Source organism: Megascapheus bottae, chromosome 26 (genome assembly GCF_031878675.1).
Source record: "Megascapheus bottae isolate mThoBot1 chromosome 26, mThoBot2.hap1, whole genome shotgun sequence".
In the NCBI taxonomy this organism is placed as follows: domain Eukaryota; kingdom Metazoa; phylum Chordata; class Mammalia; order Rodentia; family Geomyidae; genus Megascapheus; species Megascapheus bottae.
Window position 1 is genome coordinate 10,757,680 of NC_143534.1, and position 22,935 is coordinate 10,780,614.

Consider the following 22,935-nt stretch of genomic DNA (forward strand, 5'->3'; position numbering starts at 1 on the left):
TGCACCAAAAAGCAGGAAGTGGAGCTGTGGCTCATGTGCATGCTAGCCATAGGTTAGCTAGAGGATGCTAGCCTGATGCAACAATAACAACAAAGGCTCAGGGACAGAGCCTAGGCTCTGAGTTCAAGCCCCAGGACTGGCACAAATGTTCATTCATACCAGTCTAAATTGACTAATCCTCTTGTCATACTCATCCAGGTTCCCCATTAACTCGTGTATTTGTCATGCTCATCCATATTCCCCACTGTCTCAGTTGACACAATGACCTTTAGCATTGGCACGAGGCTGTAAAACACCTCGACAAAGCTCTGACATTGATTAGCTGATGTTTTTTCCTCCCATGAAGCTCTTACTCATTTATAAACTGCTTCTTCCAACCAGTAAAACCACACCAGTAGCAACAACATGGCATTTCCAGTTTCCAGTGCCATTTCCAAGTTTTGATGGGAAAGTGACCAGGAAAGAGGACATTCGTACCTTGTAGATGCAGGATTTGGCATTCAGGAAGAACAGCTCGATGGTGGCGTTATCCTTTAGGTAGGAAATGCTTTCGATGTAGAACCTGCAGAAGGAAACACACACATACACGTGATCCACGAGATGCAGAGCAACAGAGCCCAAGGCTTCTCTTCAGCTGAGGCTTTATGAAACAATCTCGACCTCCCAATGCTACTGGAGGAAACAGACGCCAGCCAGAAATTTGTCTCTGGTTCCTTTCTGAGGGCAGTTTGTCTCCTACATGATACACAGCAGGGTAAGTTCACCATGTCTGAGGTCTCCTGCTTTGACAAGCAGGTGCTAAGTCAACCTACTATCTTTCTCCTCATCAGTTTCTAATCTTTCACAATGTGTATGTTTTCATTACACTGCTTTTTCATCCTAAGCCCTATTGAGAGGTGTGTGTGTATACTGAGGCTGAAACTCAGGACCTCTTACTCTTTTCCCCCCCTCTCAAGGCTAGTGCTCTCTGTACCACTTGAGCCACATACCCATTTACAACTTGTTGCTAATTAATTAGAAGTAAGAATCTCTCAGCGTTGTCTGCTCAGTTGCATTCAAATTGCAATCTTTTTTTTTTTTTTCCAGTCCTGGGGCTTGAACTTAGGGCCTGAGCACTGTCCTTGGGCTTTCCTCAAGGCTAGTGCTCTACCACTTTGAGCCACAGCACCACTTGTGGCTTTTCTATATATGTGGTACTAAAGAATCAAACCTGGGTCTTTGTGCATGCTAGGCAAACACTCTACCACTAGGCCAAACTCCCGGCCCATCAAATTGCAATCTTCAGATCTCAGCCTCTTGGCTAGGATTACAGGTGTGAAGCCATGGCTTCCAGACAAGTTAGACATTTTTTTTTTAAATAAAAATAATTCCTCTGCTTAATGAACAGCAGGGGTGTGAGGAGTGGTGTTTCTTCTTGAAACACTTCCCATGGGCTTTCCTGAGTGTGCAGACCCAGAGAGCTGTGGCACATGTTTTTAATACTGTAAAATGCATGCATATTGCCCCAAATAAGATGTGAATTCTTATCCAGATGGAACGCATGATTTTATATTCAAGAATCAAACATACTGACACTATTAAAGTTTACATTAAATTTGCCTTTCTGCATGGATGACTTCAGAGTCGACAAAAGCCTTTTATCTAGCCACATGCTTGTTCTATGAGCCCGCAAGCAGAGGGAGGAACCTGGATAGGACGCCACTAAAATACTGGAGAGGTGAGCACTGACTGTGGGAGTCCCCACGGCAAGAGATCAGAAGACTGACTACTTGGCTTTTGGAAGCTGCATGGACACAAAGAAGGAAAAGCTGGTGAAATGAGGAGATGGAAGTTCCTTTTGCTCAGGGAGGAAATCAGAACCCATGGGTTGAGGCCTGCCTGAGCAGGCCTGAGGACGAATCATACAATCTCCAACTGTACAAGAGGAGAAGGCACATCTGATTGTATACATGATATTTCTGGGGAAATGGAAACAAGAGGATTTTGCGTTTGTTGTTCTCTTTTCTTTTTGTCTTGTCTGTTTATCTATCTGCCTTTGGGAGTGTGGTGGGGCACAGAAACGAGGGATGATGGGTGAAGCAGTGCAGTGGCGGTATTCACGAAAAGGAGCTATATAACATGTGGGTAGGGTAAGAGGGAAGGAGTGTTCCCAAAAGAAATGTCCTCATGAACTGACATGTCACTGTAACCCCTCTGTATAGTATCTTTTTAATAAGTTAAAAAAGAGAGACTGAGAGAAGAAGGGAAGTGGACTCAGCCAATGGCTCTCCATCTAAGAAGCCTACTGCTTGTTTTCTGTGGTGGTCCTGGGGCTTGAACTCAGTACCTCACACTCGTTTAGCTTTTTAGTTTAAGGCCAGTACTCTACTTCAGCCACACTCTTGCAGCTCTTCATTGATTAATTGAAGAGTCTTACAGATTTGTCTGTCTAGGGTTGGCTGGCTTTGAACCACAAATCCTCAGATCTCAGCCTCCTGAGGAGCTAGGATTATAGGCTTGCACCCCTAGTGCCTGACACTAGTGGTTTTTGAATAGTGAAAATGGAGGGGCCAGAAGTTTGGCCTAGAAGTAGCGTGCTTGCCTAGCATGCACGGAAGACCTGGGCTCAATTCCTTGGTACCACCTATATAGAAAAAAAGTTGGAAGTGGTGCTGTGGCTGAAGTGGTAGAGCTCTAGCCTTGAGAAAGCCCAATGACAGTGTTCAGGCCCTGAGCTCAAGCTTAGGACTGGCAAACAAAAAAACAAAAACAAAAACCTGAAAATGGATTCAAATGGAAGCAAAAATAAGAACAGCCACAGCAATGTAAATTGTGAACACCATGAATCTATGCTCCAGTTCAAGCCCGTGTCCCAGGCTGGGCGCTGTCCATAAGCTTCTTTTTGCTCAAAGCTAGCCCTTTACCACTGAGCCACAGCCCTACTTCTAGTTGTTTAATAGAGATAAGAGTCTCATAGACTGTCCTGTCCAGTCTGGCTTTGAACTATAATCCTCAGATATCAACCTCCCAAATAGCTAGGATTATAGCCACGAGCCACTGGCTTGTCTGCCATCTTTGATTACTACCAGGCTGCATGGGACCAGCTTCTGGAGGGCCAGGACCAAATTTCACTCATTTGGATTCCCTAGACCAAAGACAGGACCTGATAAAACTTCTGAACTTTGCTCTTCTCCATTCCTTCTTTTCAGATGAAGATAGTGGAGGGAGAAGGATGAATAAATGATTTGCAAGATATCAAAAGATTCCTGATGGGCAGTCTTCTACTGTAGCCAGCTGGCCACGAGCTATTCCTGCTTTCTCTCTCCGGCAACACAGACAAAAGACAACTTGTGGCAAGCCTGTATATACCTACCCCAATACCAAAGTAATAGCATGCCCTCGGAAGGATCCCGACGAAAACCCTACTGTAATAAATTTGAGTCTAAATCTATATAGACTGAAATATCTTTTAAGGGTGATATTCAGAGGAGTCATATAAGTAAGGTAATGATTACATTTCTTGTCAAACACTGTTACCCTCCTTCTTTCCCTCCCCTAATTGTGTATATCTTTATCCCACTGGTTTTTCAGTTTTTGTACCAGTCCTGGGACTTGAACTCAGGGCCTGGACTCTGTCCCCAAGGTTTTTTTTTTTCCCTCAAGGCTAGTGCTCTACTACTTGAGCCATAGCATCATATCTGGCATTTTCTGATTAGTTTATTGGAGATAAGAGTCGTATCGAGTCTCACAGACTCTCCTGCCTGGGCTAGCTTCAAACCATGATCCTCAGATCTCAGCTTCCTGAGTTGCTAGGATTACAGGTATGAGCTATGGCACTTGGCCTTTGTTAAGTTTTTGAGAATTAGGGAATGAAGACATTCTGTACTCCCTTTCCCCCAATCTCAAATAGTACTTTAAAAAAAACACAACACTCCACTTTTCCTTGCAACTCTCTAATTCAAATGAGGAAGTAAAGTTGGCAGAAATACCATTTCTGTTGTCTGGTATGAGGGATAAGGAAGGTAGAAAAAATAGCAAGCTTTTATTGAGATGAAAAAAATTCCCTCCTTGTGGCAGAAACTGGAAACAAGAGTTTCCTGTTAACCTTTATCACCAAGACAACAGCCTGGAAAAGCTTGGTGCTCCGGACTTGTCATGTTTTGCTCATAACCTTGGACATTTAGCTCATCCTGAACTTTGCATCCATGCCACGCAGCTGCCAAGGTAAAAAAAAAATGTCCAGAGAAAAACAGATGGAAGACATCTCCATTCACATCTAGAGCGGGCATGAAGCTGAAGAGACTTATGGGGAGATGGCCTGTGTTGATGATTTCCATGCAAAGTGGAGACTGTCTTTTCTTACTTAAAAAAACAACTAGGCTCTCTCACAGGGGCCTTGTCCACGATCTTCTTGAGCGGTAGGTGGTGCTGTTGCATTTCTTTAAATTGCCCATGTGGGGAAGGGTGGGCTTCTCCAAATACCAGGCTCACAAAGAACATTTTGGGTCTCTTGGAAGACCCAGGGAAATAAAGACGGTCTTGTTGGACCAGGAGGGGGCACCCTGCAAGGCTGGCCAACTCCTAGAGGTAGCAAGCTCCTCTTCATTGTGCAGGACTCTCATAGGCAATGGATCAATGCAGAAATGCCTCCCACCATCTCCCAGCCTGTCCATCCCAGGTCCGGCCTGAACTCAAGAGGCAGTCCTGCGTCCAGGAACCTGCTGAGGTCATCGACACCTGTATATCTGCCTCACCGGATCCTCCACCTGGAGACCACAGACAACGCTTCTGCTCCTATCTCTCCCTCCCTCCCTCTGTCTCCGACCTGCCTGGGGGCTCTCTAGTGAGGCCCGGCCAGCATGCCCCTCCTCTTGGTATCTATGAATGAACTCTTCCTCACAGTGGATACCTTTTCCTCTGCCCACCTCCTAATATCTCAACACTAAAGAAATCTTACACAGTGCTGAGACGAAGATGTGTGTGTGTGTTGGTCGTGGGGCTTGGACTCAGGTCCTAGGCAACTGTGTCATAGCTTTCTCACTCAAAGCTAGTATGTTACCACTTGAGTTACATACAGTTCCACTTGTAGCTTTTTGCCAGATAACTGGAGATAACAGTCACACGGGCTTTCTTGCCCACGCTGGCTTTGAACCACAACCCTCAGATCTCAGCCTCCTGAGCAGCTAGGATAACAGCATAAGTCACCAGCACTTGGTTTGCAGTTCTCTTCTGGATTCGAAGGAAGCACCGTCTAGGCTGAGGACAAACCCTGATGCAATTAATGCTCCTTGAAGCCCAGGAGTCATGTTACACCTGTGCTAGCTTGAGGCCTCTGAAGAGCGCATGCGATTCATGCGCTTGAGTGCGTTAAACCCACAGCAGGCTCTGCAGCCTTGGGCAGCCTCCGCCTCTTCTTTAATTCAAGGAAGCTTCCAACTGCAACAGACCGAACTCTCTCCAACCTGAGGCCATCAGCCAAGACCCCCGGGGCCAGCTCCTGTACCATCTCAGCAGCCATCGGTGGGCACTTGAGAATCACTGTGCATTTACAGCAAGTGTTAATTACATGCACCAGTGATTTCATTTTGTGATGAACACACATGTCACACTTGAAATGGCTGACTTTTGGTGGCCCAACAGAGCGGTGATAATGACAGTGATAAGCTGTGACTTTCTGTGGCTAGACATCTTGGAGGTTTAGAATCTCAGAGGCTCTGAAGTCTTTGCTGGGACTCAGCCAAACTCTGGTAAATTTTGGTTAGCAGGCATTTCATTTCAGACCTAGGCCATCACTGTTTGGGGGTACACTGGGCCCACACACTTGGATTTGCCTGTAGAATCTTCTTCCAGACAAGAGCCTTCTGGCAGATCTATGCCGTCTTTTTTTCTGCTGTTCACTCCCATTTGATTATTTGTGAAACTCAAAGTTTGAAGATACAAAGCTAATCTCTGTTTCTTTTCCTAAAACCAGTGTAAGCTGGCCATGGTTAAATGGATGGTTAGTGAAAGAATACAACACAAACAACAGTTCTGGCTGGTGGAAAGCATCGTGAGGATAAAGTTGTACTTTCAAACAAGTAATGTATCCACTAGGCACAGAGTGGCTCATGCCTACAATCACAGCTATGTGGGGGATCTGAGGACCATGGTTCAAGACCACCCTAAGCAAAAAGTTCTCCAGACCATATCTCAAACCACAGCTCAGTGTAGTGGCATGCCTGAAACCCCAGCTACATAGAAAGTATAAATAGAAGGATTATCATCCAGGCTAGACTAGGGAATAAATGCAATTTAAAAAGAAGCTAAAGCAAAAAAGGCTGGAGCTATGACTCAAGTGGTAGAACACCTTAAGTTCAAATCCCAGTACTGCCAAAAAAGAAAAGGGGAGAAAAAGACATATAGATTTGCTTGGGTGAGTAGCTCTATTTTCTTTACACGTATACTTTTTTACTTGACCTATTTATTGTTTATTTTGGGGGGGGATAAACCATATAAGAGTCATTGTCCTCAAATATCGAGAAGTTGCTTTACAGCAGGGATAATGGCTTGAGGTAGAAAGTCCTCTCTGGCACATACTGGTTGGTATGAGGGGGTGGGGCAAGAGGAGAAAGACTGGAAGGTAGAAATCAGACATCACAGGACAAGATAAGGCTATCTTAAGGATAATGGGAAGCCAGAAAGAATCCTGAACCAAGACTGAATAAACTCTAGACAGATGCTCAATGGTCACCTCTAGCGTAGACTGGGGAAGCCAAAATGAGGGGAGATTTCAAGTCCAGGAAAGGGTTTAAGAAGGCCTGGATGAGGGCAAAGGGTTGTATTTTGTGGAAGGGGGGGGAGGGTTAGCAGAAGAGGTATGGAGGAGTAGAGGAAGAGAGGAGAGCCTGGGTGGAGCAGAGCAGGAGAAGCCTTGGTTGATACCCACCTTCTGGCCTGGGGGTGGCCCATGGTGGGTGGGGGAGAGGTGTTTCAGTCAGAGACAATGAGTTGTCATTGGAGGAGGCGTGTGACGACAGGCACTGAGTAGGACAGTGATGACATTATTGGGTTCCACCTGCTTTGTGTACTCAGGCCCAGCAGGGCAAGGGGCTTGAGACACCAGATGTGAAATGAGAGCACAGATCTCAGCCTGCTTTTGTTTAGAAAGGTCACGGGAGGACCTGTAATCCAAGCATCCAGTATGCTAAGGGAAGATGATCATGAGTTCGAAGCTACATATTCAGACCCCATTAAGAGAGGGGATGAGGGATGAAACAGGTTTGAAGGAGAAAAATCTCACTTGATCCTACTTTTTAAGTATAATTTTTTTCTGAAAGTTGTGCTAGGGAGATTCTAACTTTGATCTGCACATCTCTGGCTCCCAAGGAGCTAGGATTAAAGGTGTCTGTGCCATGAGTGCCCTACCTTGTTCTTATTTTTGAGATGGGGGTCTTGCTATCTTTGCCTGGGTTGGTTGCTAGGTATTTCTCCTACCACCACAATGCAGCCTGTAAATTATTTTTTTAATTAAAAAAAAAAAGAGGTAAAACCATTAGCTGTTCAAAAAAAAAAAAAAGAATGGGATTTTGCAGGCAGTTGTGACTGTACTGGGGACCAGTCCTAGGCCGGGGGGCGGGGGTGGGTGGTTAGGTTTGTATGCCATAATATAAAGCATACCCACAGGCACCTCGGAGCTAAAGTTGTGCATTTAATTGGTGTTGAACATTTCTTTTTTTAAATTGTGTTTCTTGGTTGGTTTTCCATAGAATTGTCTCCTACAGAAAAGTGTTCACTGATCACTGCTGGGATATGCAGACCCGGTGTCCTGAAAAAGAGGTTGTAGCCTGTGTCTTCCTAATAATTTTCTGTGTGTGCTGTCATCAGAGTTGGACAAACTGAACTCGCTGGTGTATATGGCTTTGCACAGGGAGGGAACAGGGCTTAGGGGCCAGCTTACCAGTATTGGCAGATACTGGTATTTGATCCTCTTGTGGGGAGACATTGCCTATAGATTTGAAACTCAAAACATCATTGGAATGACTATTAAACAAACAAAAACAAAAAGCTGGGTGCCTGTAGCTCATGCCTGTAATCCTAGCTATTCAGGAAGTTGAGATCTGAGCATTGTGGGTCAAAGCTGGCCTAGGCAGGGCAAATCTATGAGACTCTTAGATCCAATTAACCACAAAATGCCAGAAGTGGAGCTATGGCTTGAAGTTGCAGAACACTAGCACTGAGTGAAAATGTTAAGGGACTGTGCTCAGCCCTCGAGTTCAAGCCCTAGTAACACCACCAACAAAACAAAATGGAAAAATGACAATGAGGCATGCAGACTCCCAGGACTTGTGTTGAGAATTGTGTGTAGAATGAATGATGTACTGATTCTCAGCACAACCAATCAAATCTCACTGAAGGAGAAGCCCTTGGAAGAAGGGACAGGGGAGAAGGAACCCCTCTCAAGGTTCTCATCTGCTAGGATTACAAGTTAACCAGCTGCATCTCCTTCACTCTCTTCTTGCCCACTGCTGCCTGCTTTGCCTGTTGGAACTGTTAGTCTTTGCTTTCTCAGGTTTCTTTTCCCTTCATCTGAGAAACTGAGATGCCATTAAAGAGAACTTGGCATTGGAACTTTCCCTATCAGTAATGAAAATGGCTGGGCTTAGCTGTTATCTTTGAAGCTGCTAAGCAAATCAAGAAGGCATTAAGCACAAAACTTATATGTCAGCCCCTGGTGGAGGGAGAGAAAGAGACACTCCAGCCTGTTAAATGGACCCTTGAGGTCCAGCTTTACAGACTGTCTTGTGGACTTAGGCCTGCTGCGCCTGCAACTGCCATCCTGACTCTGCTCTTTAGGGAGAATGAGTTGCAAATTCTACTTTGGATTTTTGCTCCTGATCTGAGGACTCAGATTCTGCCATGACTTGGACTTTGCCTCTTAGCACCCACAAACATTGACTAAGAAGATTAAGTCCTGGGCTTGTCTTTGAAAAACTGCAGAAATGGTGATTCCTGAAAGTATGATGAGACAAATAATGACTCCTGGGCAACCATTAATAAAGTGAGGCTGTGGGAATGGATGAGTGGACAAGAACTGTCCCCATCTTTTTATATTACATGAGGCCCTTTCTTCCCTGCCAGGAAATGCATCGACCTAAGATTTGTGGCCACACACTCCTGTCTGGAATAAAAAACGTACATTCCAACACATTTGAGAGGCATTTATGACGGAAATACAGACTTCTATTACAGAGCTTCACGTGTCACCAGGAAACGAATCCCAGAATTCCCCAGGATGCAAAAAAGAACCCCGAAACACTTGTGAAGTCGTTAATCTTCGTTTCACACAAGCACCCCAGTGCAAGCGTGCCACCAAGAGCTGGGTGATGGCTGATGTGGTGAAGCACCTTCACAGTAAGCACAAGGACTTGAGTTCAAATCCTAGTACTGCCAATATGCACAAAAGTAGAGCACAAGGGTATGTGTCAGAGCACACCTCCCAACATGACAGCTCACGCACACTTTACCCATTCACCCCTGTACACACGACACACTCCTGCCTCCTGCACTCTCCTATCTTCCTCATGGACACATGGTGAGCTCACAATTCACTCCCTGCCATGCCTTTGCACACTCACACCTGGCTTCCCCTCTTTAGCAGAAACCAAGATGCACTTGTCATCCCCAGCCTTTGACACATTTTGTATCCCCCTGACAGAGGAAGAGAGAAGGTCAAGTGTGAGTCTACATGCACATACCTGACACAGAAGTACAACACCACGGGTCCCGACTTCTTGGGGAAATCGTGCTCCAGCACCCTCCGGTCTAGCTGAAGCCAGTTGAGGTGTCCCCTGAGGAGAAGATGACAAGCAAGTCAAGGCTGTGGGGGTTGGCTGTGTTTTGAGATAGGGGTGTGTGTGGACTGAATGTGCTGGATTGAAGCTTCACCTTCACCTCTGGGCACCTTCACCTCACCTGTGGCTATTTAATATTGGAGAGGTGCAGAAGCATTACCTGGGGATGACATGGGCATAAGAGGCATGATGTGGTGTGAGGCGAGAGCTTGGCCCATTGCTTGTTTCCTAGAGTCTCGTTTCCATTAAACCCTTTCCTGCCACTCTGGGTTGGCTGTTTTCTTTCCCAGTGGCCTCAGAATGCACTTCAGGGACATGTTCACATTCCTCAACAACTCCCACCAGTTACGTGAGTAAGTACTGAATCACTGTTCCTTCAAACATGAGGCTTACACCTGTAAAACCATTCTACTCTCCCATACCCCCCACACCCTAAAAAGCATTTGTTTCCACAATGCCCATGTTCACAGACATTCCCTAGACACTAGAATAGCCCAAAACTCAGAACATCCCAGAGTTGCCCAGTAGACAACTAGACAGACAAATCATGTTTTAGTTGCCCAGTAGAATACTATGCAGCAATAAAGGGAACCTGCTGTTGACTCTGGGAAACACCATAGGTGAACTGAAAAATAGTCATGCTGAGCAAAAAGAGTCTAATTAAAAAACAAAAAAGGAAAGAGCCAGGAAATGGAAAGAGGTTGTTTCTTGGTTGTGTTAATTTTCTTTTCGTCTGATTTGTTCATTTATCTGTCTTTGGGAGGGCAAAGGGGGGAGGGCACAGAAATGGAGGGATAAGGATGAACAAATACAACAGTGGTACTCATTAGACAGGAGGCTGAATATGAATTCTACAACTTGTGGTAGGGACAAGGGAGAAAAACTGGGAGTGAAAGAAGGGGTGACATTGTCCAAAAAGAAATATACACATTACCTGACTTATATAATTGTAACTCCTCTGTAAATCACCTTTATAATAAAAAATTTAAAAACATAGAAACTACCTAACTTCAAATATGTAAAGCTCTAGAAAATATGAACTGATCTATGGTAACTGAAATCAGATCAGGGTGTGGAGAGAGACTTCAGGAGTGATGTTCTTCTGGCTACAGCTCAGACAGTTCACACACACACAGCCTCAAGATCAGGAGACAATCTGAGCTTGACAAGCTTCACTGCACCCAATGGTTTGCCAGTGGCTAGATGAGACCCAGGCACCCCGGCAGGTTTGCCTTCTTCCCATCCTCCTTCAACCACACTGGTAAAGGACAGATCTATAGGCTGATTGTATTTCCACATTAAACCTTCTTAAAGAATGACATGTTTAGCAAATTAATTGTTCTCTCTCTAGCTCAGGCTGGCTTCAAACTCTCAAACCTCCAGCTTCAGTTTCATGAGTCCTGAGCTTAAGGGTGTATGTTACCAAACTTGGCTGCAAATAAACTTATGTAACTGGAAATCTGCATGGGTACTGACTTAATCTTTATTAAATAATTGAATGGCTTAAAAATTAATGTATGAAAATGACCAGGAATTACATCAACGAGGTGGGAATGACTCTAAACTCAAATAACTAGCTTCCTCTCTCTCTTCGTGTTTCTTCCTTCCACCTCAATCCTGGGAGGACTGCTGTGATGCACGTGCTTCCATGGCTCTGAGGGAGCAGTGAGGTCCGCACCCACAGTATTTGGATCCTCAGGAGGAAGTGACCCCTCTGTTTACAGCTGTGATGGTCTCAAGGGCAAAGGCAAAAGGAACAGGCGACTCTAAAGCATTTATCTTTTGCTCATTGTATTAGGAATGAAGCCACAATTCCTACACCCATCTGGGCTAAAGCTTCCTCCCTATCCTACTTAACATTTTTCAGTCCTGACATCAAGTGTCTCCCTCAAAGCCCTTTCCACCTCTTGGCATTGGAGATGAAGAGCAAAGGTCAAAAAATTATTTCCTGTGTGCAGCGGAAATAAGAGAACCCAGTGTCTTCCCTTCAATTCGTGGTAGCCATTGATTTTTATTTTCTTTCATTTGGTGCATATCAGTGTCTCTGCCAATCACCAAGCCAAAGAACAAAAGGGCTCCAGCCCACAGACACTCAAAAGCATTTTCATTAGTGCTCAATGATAGTTTTCTTTAAAGCTGAGCAAGTGGTAGCCTCCCTGGTTTATTGATGCCACAGGTCAGACTACTGGGTCACTAATAAACGTGTAATTGCTTTGGGGCAATAAAAATTGGGTGCATTTATTTAACATTGCTTTTGGTTCTGACACATAATACAAATGGACTTTTTGGTTCAAGCATTAGTTCCTTTGCTAGAGATGGCCTCAGGGAGAGCTTTGTGGTGGTGGTGGGGCAGGTAGTGGAGGGTGGGGTGCGTCTGTCTGAAAGGATTTCTTCTCAGAGCCCAAGAAAAGGACAGCATGTTGAGTCACCGGGATGGTTTTCTTGTAGCTAAGCTACTTTGGGGAAAGCCAGAACAAGGCCATGAAATTCTTTTTTTATTTTTGGCCAGTCCTGGGCTTGAGCTCAGGGCCTGAGCACTGTCCTTGGACTTTCTCAAGGCTAGAACTCTACCACTTGAGCCTCAGCACCACTTCCGGCTTTTTGTATATATGTGGTACCAACCCGGGTCTTCGTGCATGCTACGCAAACACTTTAAAGACTAGGCCAAACTCCCGGCCCCAAGGCCATGAAATTCTTATAAGTATCACCAGGTATCTCTTCAGACGTTAGGATGTTTAACTATTTAGTGTCCTTATTTCTGCATGATGCCCAGCCTAATCAATGATGAGGACTCAGGAATCCTGATTTAGCTACAAAGTCTCAAATCCCAGAGAATGGTTAAGGCATGGTAACAGGAAGAACCTATTTCTAAATCATGGGCTCTTTAAAACAACTGAGATTCTTGGCTTTAAGTTTTTCATTCTGGAGGCATAATTTGTTCTATTATGTTAGCCTCAGGCTGTTCCACATTTTCATTATAACCCCTCCTTATTATTTCCTTATTAATTATTAATACCTATAATACCATACTGTATTATACTATGATATGAAATTATATACTATATTATACTATAATTCTACGTTATAATACTATATTAATGGTGCAAGGAGTTTGGTCTAGTGGTAGAGTGCTTGCCTAGCCTGCACAAAGACCTGGATTCGATTCCTTGGTACCACAAACATTGACAAGGCCGGAAATGGTGCTGTTGCTCAAGTGGTAGAGCTCTAGCCTTGAGAAAGCCCAAGGACAGAGCTCAGGCCCTGAGTTCAAGCTCCAGGACTGGTTAAAAAAGTACTATATTAATATATATTAATACTTATTAATTACTTCTTAAACTATAAACACAGATTCAACAAGGAGGGGGGCAAAGGTCAGTTATTTCTGGATCGCCAGTGGTTAACAGTGAATTTAAAGTGAAATACATGTTTACTCAAAAAATTCCCTTACACTGAGTTCCACAAATGCCTATTCTTAGAGGTTCGGGACTGATACCAGGCATAAACACTGCTCCTGCCTGAAATAAAGGATCCCAGCTGGGCACTGGTAGTCTTAGCTACTCAAGAGGCTGAGATCTGACCCAGCCAGATAGGAAAGTCCATGGGATTTTAATATCCAATAAACTACTACTAAAAAAAAACAAAAAACAAAAAAGCTGGAAGTACATCTGTGACTTAAATGGTAGAGCAGTAGCCTTGAGCAAAAGAAGCTTAGAGACAACACCGAGGCCCTAAAATAAGCCCCAGGACTGGCACAAAAGAAAAAAAATCTCACATGAAGAATTCACTTTGCTCATCTAGTGAGGGACCCAGGTTTCTTCAACAACATGGTGTTGGGACAGAAAGATGGAGGGGGGAGACCATTGCTGTGCCCTCCTTGGCTGGCGCCATTCTCATTGACTCATCTTTGCTACCCATGGGAAGAGTTATGTGCAAACCTTCTTGAATCACTCAAGAGAAGGTTCGGATGCTGTTTGCCAAGATGTCTAATGGTGCAGAAGTCTTCCTTGGAATTCAGGGAAGAGACATGGGGTCTACACTCCACGGCTGGGTCTTCCTGCCACAATTAGAAAATTGCCTTCATACTTTAAATGGTAGCTAAGCCTCTGCCTGCTTTCTCCCCTTCCCCCACGCTTTGGCCCTTCAGATTTCTAGATACATCTTAACGTTACATCTAGATCATTCAATGAGCGATTCATAAAATACCTGCCAGGGGATTAAGATTAAAATTTGAAGTGCAGCCATCTGTATTCTAGTTTGAGGTATTCTGAATTCACTGACAAGTCTAAAATTCTGATTATGACTTTTGGAGATGGGCTTTTCTGATCTCCTCCAGCCAACAATTAAAAAAAATAAATTGAAACTCTGGAGTCATGACAGCAATGGGAAGATTTCAAAAGTAAAATGTAGGTTGGGCATGATGGCTCATGTCTGTAATCCTAGCACTTGTTTGAGTCCAGTTTGGGATATGCAGTGAGACCTTATCTAAGAAAGAATGGCTTTTTCTAATTGCTGAGTGCCAAGGTTTGAGAAATGAAAACCTAGGCTCTTCCATGTATAGTTATATACATGGGTTCACAAAGCTTGAACTTTAGAGCTATGTACAATCTTGCAGGTCCTGGGACACTGATAGCTTTGAGCCCTCCTCCCCGCCCTGCCTCCCTAAGTACTATCCTTTCCTCTTCCAATTCAAAGTTGGAGCCAACTTTTCTCCTAAGATCTGGAGGAACAGAGCAGAGGAACCTGACTTAAACATTTTCTCTCTCTCTCTAGAACAAAGTTTGCAAACTTTGGCTACATTTGAACTACCTGAGGAGCTTTGAACACTCCCAACTCTCAGGCCCTGTCCATGACAATTTAACTAGAACCTCTGGGAGGAAATTCCTTTTGTTTTTCTTCCATTACTGAGTGTTGAACTCAGGGCCTCAAGCTCACTAGCTCACTTGCTGGGTTGGTACTCATCACTTAAGGTACTCTTCCAGCCTGGCTTTTTGCTGGTCCTTTTGGAGACAGTTTCATGGACATTTCTGCCTGGGCTGGCTTCAAACTGCAATCTTCTGGATCTCAGCCATCTTAATGGCTAGGATTACAGATATAAGCCAACAGTACCCATGGACATTGATTGACTTATACAGTATCCTATGTGCTTCAACGTAAAGTCAAGATTGAGAACCATGACTCTAACAGAGCCTACATTCGGTATCTTAAGATGGGACTAGCAACCGGCTTTTACTTGGCTCCAAATATTGTATGTTTTTACTTAACTTTGAAACATCAAGTATGTTAAAGGTGGCCCAGATGTCCTTGACTGAACCCTTGATCACATGACTGGGTTATTGCTAGATACAGGCCACCTGTATTTCTTATTTGGACAGAATTAGTTAAAAAATACTAAGAAGAGGCTGAATGCAATTGAATCCTGGAACAGAAAAAGAGGCATTCATAGGAAACGGTTCAAATCTGTGTTTTAATTTGTCTACCACCCACATTAATTTCTTCGTTTTGATAAATGTGATGCAGTGAGTCAGATGCTGGCATTCGGAGGAGCTGAGGAAACCACTATCTTTGCAAGTCTCTTTCAAAATAAAAAGTGACAAATTTAAATAGAGCCCAATGCGGGGTGGCTCACAGAGGTGGCTAGAGGCCAGCTATGTGAGAATCCCTTCTCAACTAATAGCTGAGTGTCATTCCTGTCATCCACCCTGCAGATTTGGGGGTGGAGGGAGCAGTGATACAAGAAGCTTTGAGAATTTTGATCCTCTGCCAACTTTGTGTAAGCCTGACCTGCATGCATGCGCAGACAGGCATCCACCCTCCTCAGGAGAAGACTGACTCTTCGTCTTGCCATTGATCATGTCTGGCCAATGCTCTCAGGGTGGGGGTCTGAAATAAGAGCATGCAGGACTTCCTCTTTGGCCCAAGGTAGCACGTTATCCTTTGACTCTGGTTGATTCAAAAGGGAAGTCGCATTAGGCCTTGTGTAGAGTTCATGGACTCTTTGGGTTAAGTAAATTTGCTTAGGAAATGGGAACAATGGGGACATGATTCACTAAAACTTATGGTTTCCTTCTAATCATGAAGAACAGCACAGAGAGCAATTAAGGGGATTACGGTGGGACTCAAGAGAAAGGGTAGAAAACAGTGGCATTTGAGAGTAATTGTTCTAGATGTGAAGTTGTTAAGAGAAGTTTTCTTTATTGTCTGCTGGGTGCCTTTATCACTGGAGCCAGCTCTTCTTACAACTGTGTTGACCTGGCTCTAACTGCAGGAGGTGCTCCCTCCAGGCACCGGAAGGGCATCTTCCTGTGTGCCCCTATCTAAGGATGGTGGGAGGAGTGGACATAGGGATGGTGAAAGCTCAGCGGGCTGGCCTTGGACATATGACTTTGCTGCTTTCATCAGCTTCTGAACACACCACTGCCCCCAAAAGGTCACTTATCCACAGGGTGACAATAAATTCCAGCTTGTCTACTATAGCCTCAGCTTACATTCCCTTTTAATCCGTGATTCTATTTGCATAATAAATCATCTGGCCCCTCTGACCATTTACAGTGTTCCAGAGACTAAACGGCAGTGAGTCATTCTCCTGCTGATCTGCAAGGATTCAGAGCTGGTCCTGCCTCTGTGGTCCTACTTGGTTCGGGAGAGGAGGGTAGCCTAACCTCCCCCTTCCCCTCCTCACCCCACTGCTGTGCTCAGCCACTACCCTTACCCCAAACTATGAGCATTTTAGGAAACTATCTGTGCAGGGTCTAAGGATTTGGAAAGGCAGGTGTGCATGTAGGCACACTGAGGAAAAAGAATTACACACCATTTACTTGTCTCATTTCCAGTGCTGAGGATTGAACCCTGCCAGCCCAGACCCTAGCTTATCCTTGTCTAAGAGTTTTGGCAGATAGTTACTGTCCTCTTTGATTAAAAAAGTCATTAAAAGATAGGAATCAGATGGAAGTTATTTCTTGTATTGCAAAATACCATTTATTGAGCCAGAATGGAAGACTGTTGAAAGCAACAGTGTAAATGTGGCTTGAACTCATGGCCTTATACCCTCCCTTAGCTCTTTCACGGCTGGGACATTACCTCCACATCTGGCTTTTTGCTGAGTAACTAGAGATAAGAATCTCTCAGATTTGTCTGCCTGGGTTGGGTTCTAACCTCAATCCTCAGATCACAGCCTCATGAGTAGCTGGGATTACAGGCATGAGGTACCCGGGCCCAGCACAAATATATTTTTAATCAGGTGAATGATGCCAATTTTTTATTTTTAGTCTACTCCAGCTTAAACAGAGAACGGGCCCAGTTAGATTTCATTTTGAACTTATCATCCACTTTACTTCCTGTTATTGTTTTTCCAGTACTGGAGAAAGATATTTAATTCCCAGAAGTTTTTCATTTACCTTTAATGAAAACCAAACCCTGACAGATCCACCTTAAACAACAACAAATCCAGCCTTTTTAAAATCTGAACCATGAACCTATTTGATTATGAGTTTACCTAAACATTTTGTAATATTAGTATCACTCTAATGATATCCTTTGGCTGTTCAGGCATGGTCACAAGGCCTTGGAAATTTTGATGATCCCCACATCATGGGATCCAAGTGGCTTGAAGCTGACTTCACTTCTCACAGTGGACACAGCTCATTGTGAGGCTCGGTCCTATTGCTTTTGGGGTCTGTGGGCTCTGGACTGCACTTACGTCTCATCTGTGAACGCGATTCCAAAGTATTCCTTTTCCTTCAGGTTGAAATGAGAAGCTACGAGGTCCAGAAGCTCCTTGGCAAAAAGCTTGGGCTGGGGGAAAGAACACAAGAAGGGAAGGGTTAAGTGAGGAGGGATCACTTCTCTCCCTAAACAAGCAAGCACAATTTCCCATTATTGGTCAATGGAGTATCTTGAAATGCAAGCCCAGTACATCAATGCAAATGAGTTTTAGTATTCCCAAAGGAACAGGCTCCCAGGATATCAGGGGACAAGCAGATGAGTAAAGGGTTACAGTCAGGGTTACAGACTTATTTCCTAGCAGTTTTGTTAAATCAACAAATAGTACTTGATCTTTGGCAGAGATATTAAACCCAGTAACTTCCTCTCTCCACAGTTCAGGTTGCATTGATAGGAAGATGCCTTAAAAAAATTTAACAGATGTTTCATATTTATGATAATGGTTTCCTTCCAGCAAGCCAATCAAAAGAAAGAAATGCAATTACACCAGGCTCCTGGGACTCATGCCTGTAATTTTAGTAAGCAAAAGGCTGAGATCCTAAGGACTGTCATTCAAATCTAGCCTAGACAGAAAAGACTTAGAGACTCAGTCTCTAAAATAGCCAGCAAAAAGTCAGACTAGAGGCATGGCTCAGGTGGTACAGTGCCTCAGTGCAGGAGGCCCTGAGTTGAATCCACAGTTCCACCATAACCTAACAGACCACAACAAAAATACATCCATTCACTCCATCTACCAAATGTCAGAATCAGCAACATCATCATCTGTAGTGTCAGTTATTTTCTGGTCCCCTCTGTGGTGGACTAAGCTCTACAGGTACAGCCTCGTATCCTGAGAGAGGAATGAACCATGCATCACTAGCTTGGGAAAAAGATCTGACTTGAAATTCAGACTTCAGATTCTACTGAATGCATACTGGCTTTGCACCATAGTATGCCAAGAACTGATTTATTTTCTGCAGGCACTGTTTAAAGCATTTCCCCAAAACTAGTATCTTTTTATCCCTCCTCTTAGATAGTCTTGTTATCTAGCTACCCCACCTTTAGCAATGGTAGGACTTACAGGCCTGTGCCACATCCTGAGCTAAGCTAATGCGACTTCCCATCACACAGGGAGGGAACAGTTGAGCAGTTCTAGGGATTGTGCAAGATTTAGCAGCTGTTTCCTGTTTGCTGTCTTCACATTCTCTCCCTAAATGACCGCAATTCGCCAGGAAAAAAAGCCCTCAAACCCTCAAGCACCTCAAAAGCCTTGGCTTTGAAGCTATGGTGGCACTTCCTCTTGGAAGACAGAAGTAAATGACAGAACCTATCTTGATAAACCAGCATCCTCTATACATCCATTCCCACTACATTTTGGAAAAGTAAAATGAAACAAACCAAACAATCTCCCCTCCCTCCCCAAACCACACACCACACACCAACCAAATCTTTGAGCCAACAGGGAACTCAAGATTGTATGTCACAGCCTCCTTTATTTATAGAAGACATTTTGCGCTAGAGAACCAGGGGAGGAATACAAAGTGTATCTCAAAGTATCCCTGATGAATAAGAAAAGAGAGAAAGTGAAGGGGACTCTTGAAGCGGAGCAAATGTTGGTTCTTGTGGGCTATTTGCAGCCTGCTGTCAATGTCACCTCCTCCCAGGCCAGGTGTCGGGTTGCCCAGTTTTAAAGCATTGAGTACTTCAGTACTGTCAGGCACAGTAGCTGTTTGTAAAATGTACAGTACTATCATTTATCTATCCAAAGGATTTCTATCCCTTTCAAGGTGGTCCTATTTCTATGACGCTTGCTAGACGGCTGAGGCAAGAAGATTGAGAGTTCCAGGCCAGTCTGGGCCACACTGATGAAACCCTGTCTTAAAAGGTATTTCCTTGTGGACTAGCTCTTGAAGTTTCCATCGGACTCAGCATCCTTGGTGGTGAATCTTCTTACACTCACAGCAGTTCCGATGTTTTGCAAACGTCAGAAGTTACTTGACGTCAGGACTAGAGAGGAGGAGAGGGGGCGACTGTAGTGGGCATCATGAAGTGAGGTGAGACTGTAAGTATTAGGGCTCACGTAGATGCTGGTGAGGGATTCACCTCAACATTAGGAATGACAGAAATAAGATTTCTTTCTCTTTTGGGAGTTCATCGTCTAAGCTGACATCTCAAGACACATTTACCCAAGAGGAAAAGGAATATCCCTAGGGTGTAATTTACCTCTACATGAGCTAGTGGGGAGGAGGGGGTAAATGGAAGGTGCTGGCTTAGAAATGGTGAGATTAGGAGACAGAAAATGGGACTTCGGCTAATAGGCATTGAGCACATAGCAACATAAAGCCTTTTAAATAGCAGAAATGGTGGCATGGGACAACTTAGACTGATTATACTACTTTCAATTCTCTTCTTCCTCTTTCTAAGCTTTCTAGTAACTCACAGATGCATTGCTGCACCCAAATACCATGCTGAGAAAGACCAACAGACGACTCATTCTTTGAAATACTGACGATCATCCTCTACCAATGGAGATTCTGAGACTCAGAGATGTCAGGCAAGCTGCCCTGAGACTCACAGCACGGCAGAATTTAGAACTAGATCTGGATGCAAAATGGAATACTGCCTCCACTTCAATAAGGAATAATATTCAGACACTTCCTACAATACCGAGGAACCTCAAAGACATCATACTAACAGAAGGAAGGAAGCCAAAGACAGAAAGATAAATGCCTCATCATCCCATTACAAACAATTTCATAGAGAGGAGAATCGTTGCTACCAGGGACAGTGGGGGAAATACCATGAGTAGTACTTTGGCCTGAAGGTTACAGAATTTCTGTTCATGATGGTGACAGTTTTGCAAATAGCATGGTTACATTACAATGGGAATATACTTACTGGCCCTGAGCCTACAAAATGATAAATTTTATGACTATTTTAACCTAATTTTTTTAAAAAAGGAAAACATACGAAGACCCAACTCTGACTACTGTCAAAGCCTACATGGATAACAACATCCTTCTGGGATTCTGCTTCCTGGGTTAAAGGTGAAGGGTCCTATCTCATGAGGACTCTGAGCAAGGAGGGTTATACTATTCAACTGAAACTAAAACACGGACATTCTGGATTTATACATCAGTATTTTGAACTTGGTTCACGTGGTTGTTCACCTGAGGGTATAAAATCAGGTCTTTGTGATTCCAGGACAGAAGAAAACGGCATGGCAAGACCCACCAGAATCATCTTGTGAGCCCTGTGGAGGTTGACTTTTGGCCTGTTTGTTCATGGTCTCTTGTTCCTGTGATGGTGTCTGCCACCACCACCCTTTTAACATTGAGAAAGCAAGTTTTCTTAGAGTTGACAGTTCTCTGGACAAGAGTAATACCCATGGGAGAAAACTTCTTGCTCTGGCATGAATTGTTTCTCAAGAACAGTAGCTTTGTGGATGAAGGTCTGTTGTTAATCACTTTGAAAAAAGTGTTCCCTGTACTGTGTACTTGTTGTTATAAATCACATACACCACCTTTCCTAGCCACAGTGCACATATAAAAAGATCAGTGATACAGAAGCATGGAAGCTCAGCTCCCAGAAGTCGCACGAGCTTTCCATTGTCAAGGTGACTGGCTACGGTGGCTGCCTCCATCATCAGGATAGAAGCCAGTGTAGAGAGCAAACCTGTCCATCATCCATTGAGACTTCATCCTAACCTGACCTTGCCCATCCTGCTTCAGGCCTGACTTCCTTTCGTCTCTGTAAAAGTTGCTTAGAATACACCTCAGGTGCTGGCATCTCAATTTCCTCATCTTGCAAACTAAGACAATATCCCACCTTGACATGATGGTGATTAATGAACTCCATTCTGCCCAATGTTCCTTACTCTCATTTGGAGCAAGTTGCTGGGTAAGCAGAAAGCTCTCTGCGCTTACACACTTTCCAGGGATGTTTATACAATCCTGCTGATTACAATTTACCAGTTACTCCTGCTGTAAACATCTGTGCTGCTTCGCAGGGACTGGGGTGGGAGTGAGGCCAGGAAGGCAGCCTGTAGCTCAGAGAAGTTCTACAGGAGTCAGAACACCAATAGGAGTAAGGCCAGCGTTACTTAGGTTAGTTCTCACTCTTCTCAGTGGACCATGCATGTGGTTTCACTGGGAATAGGCTACATGCCCCTGTACCCAGATGTTATGCTAGGATAACAGGCATGTACCATGGTGCTCAGCCATTGGTTGAGATGGAGTCTTGCAAACATTTTTGCCCTGACTGGCTTGAACCATGATCTTCTTATCTGTACCTTCTGAGTAGCTATGGTTACAGGCTAGAGCCACCACCGCCCAGTTGTACAAAATTTCCTTGCCAATGAGTGTGCTATTCTTTGTGGGACTGCTCCTGGTGGAAACTCGATGTCCTGGTTTAGGCCAGCTTGTTCTTCCAGGAACATGGCCAACTGCCATGATGGAAACTATCGACTCGGCATGTGTGTGGCTGGTAAGTGCTCTGGGTATTGCCAAGTTGACGAAGGTACCTGTGGGAACTGGGTGGGGAGGGGTATCCTGACACTCCCCAGGGCCTCCCAGAATGCACTTGCCTTTGTTGCACCAGATACACATCCATTTGGACTACAGATGGACATCCTGGATGTAGGACCTTGGGCAGATTTTATACTGCCATCTCTATAAATAAGATGAATTGAATTCAATAGAATGGGAGCCTAACGTATTATTCTTCATTTTGTTATTAAATTTAGTTTCTTCCTTCTCCACAAGCAAACCCCCTCATGGTAATGCCTTTACAATAACCTGGCTCTTCCCAAGATACTCACACATCTCTTACACAAGGTGAGGTTGGTTAACCTAAGTGTGCTATGCCTTGGCTTCCTCAAATGCGAAATACTGCACAGGGCTGTTGTGAGGATTTGAAGTTAGTAATGTCCTAAACAAAGACCATTACCTCCCGGAAGCTCTCCCGGACCATCTTACCCACTAACAATCTCTTCTGCTGTAAATTCCTGCAACAACTGCCACAGACGCCTCAGTCTCCCTCTGCATGCTGTGGTAGATTTTATGTAACCTGACTTACTGTACTGCACTGAAGGGTGGGCCCAGGACATATGCCCATATTCCAGTGGCTACAAGCTAAAAATATTACTTTATATGACAAAGATTATGAGACAGATTCTTGACATTTGGACCTTATCTTGAATTACCCAGCTGGGATCTCAATGCCTTAATACTTCTCCTTATTGGGGTATAGAGAACATTCATATAGCCACACACAGGAGAATCTGAAGACATAGGCAGAGACTGGAGTAACAGACACACACAGGCCAAACACCAGTAGTTACCTGGTGCTCAAAGTAGCCAGAACCAATCTTCTCTCCTGCCAGCCTCCAGGAGTCAAAGAATACAGATTTGTCATTTTCAATCATCTT

General features: G+C 44.2%; 1 protein-coding gene and 1 long non-coding RNA gene across 3 annotated transcripts in view; one reads left to right on the forward strand and one right to left on the reverse strand.

Annotated features, from left to right (window-relative positions):
* LOC150045939 (uncharacterized) overlaps positions 1–3,385 on the forward strand; it is a 29,299-nt gene extending 25,914 nt beyond the window's left edge. The window contains exon 3 of the long non-coding RNA XR_016532699.1: positions 3,189–3,385. This is a non-coding gene — a long non-coding RNA (uncharacterized LOC150045939). The remainder of the gene's footprint in view (positions 1–3,188) is intronic.
* Frmd4a (FERM domain containing 4A) overlaps positions 1–22,935 on the reverse strand; it is a 411,101-nt gene that overhangs the window by 92,697 nt on the left and 295,469 nt on the right. For both annotated transcript variants that reach the window (XM_090318923.1, XM_090318924.1), the window contains 3 exons: positions 17,506–17,600; positions 9,714–9,806; positions 478–562 (listed from right to left, as the gene is read on the reverse strand). In XM_090318923.1, the coding sequence (XP_090175049.1) occupies positions 478–562; positions 9,714–9,806; positions 17,506–17,600 (273 nt within the window). The remainder of the gene's footprint in view (positions 1–477; positions 563–9,713; positions 9,807–17,505; positions 17,601–22,935) is intronic.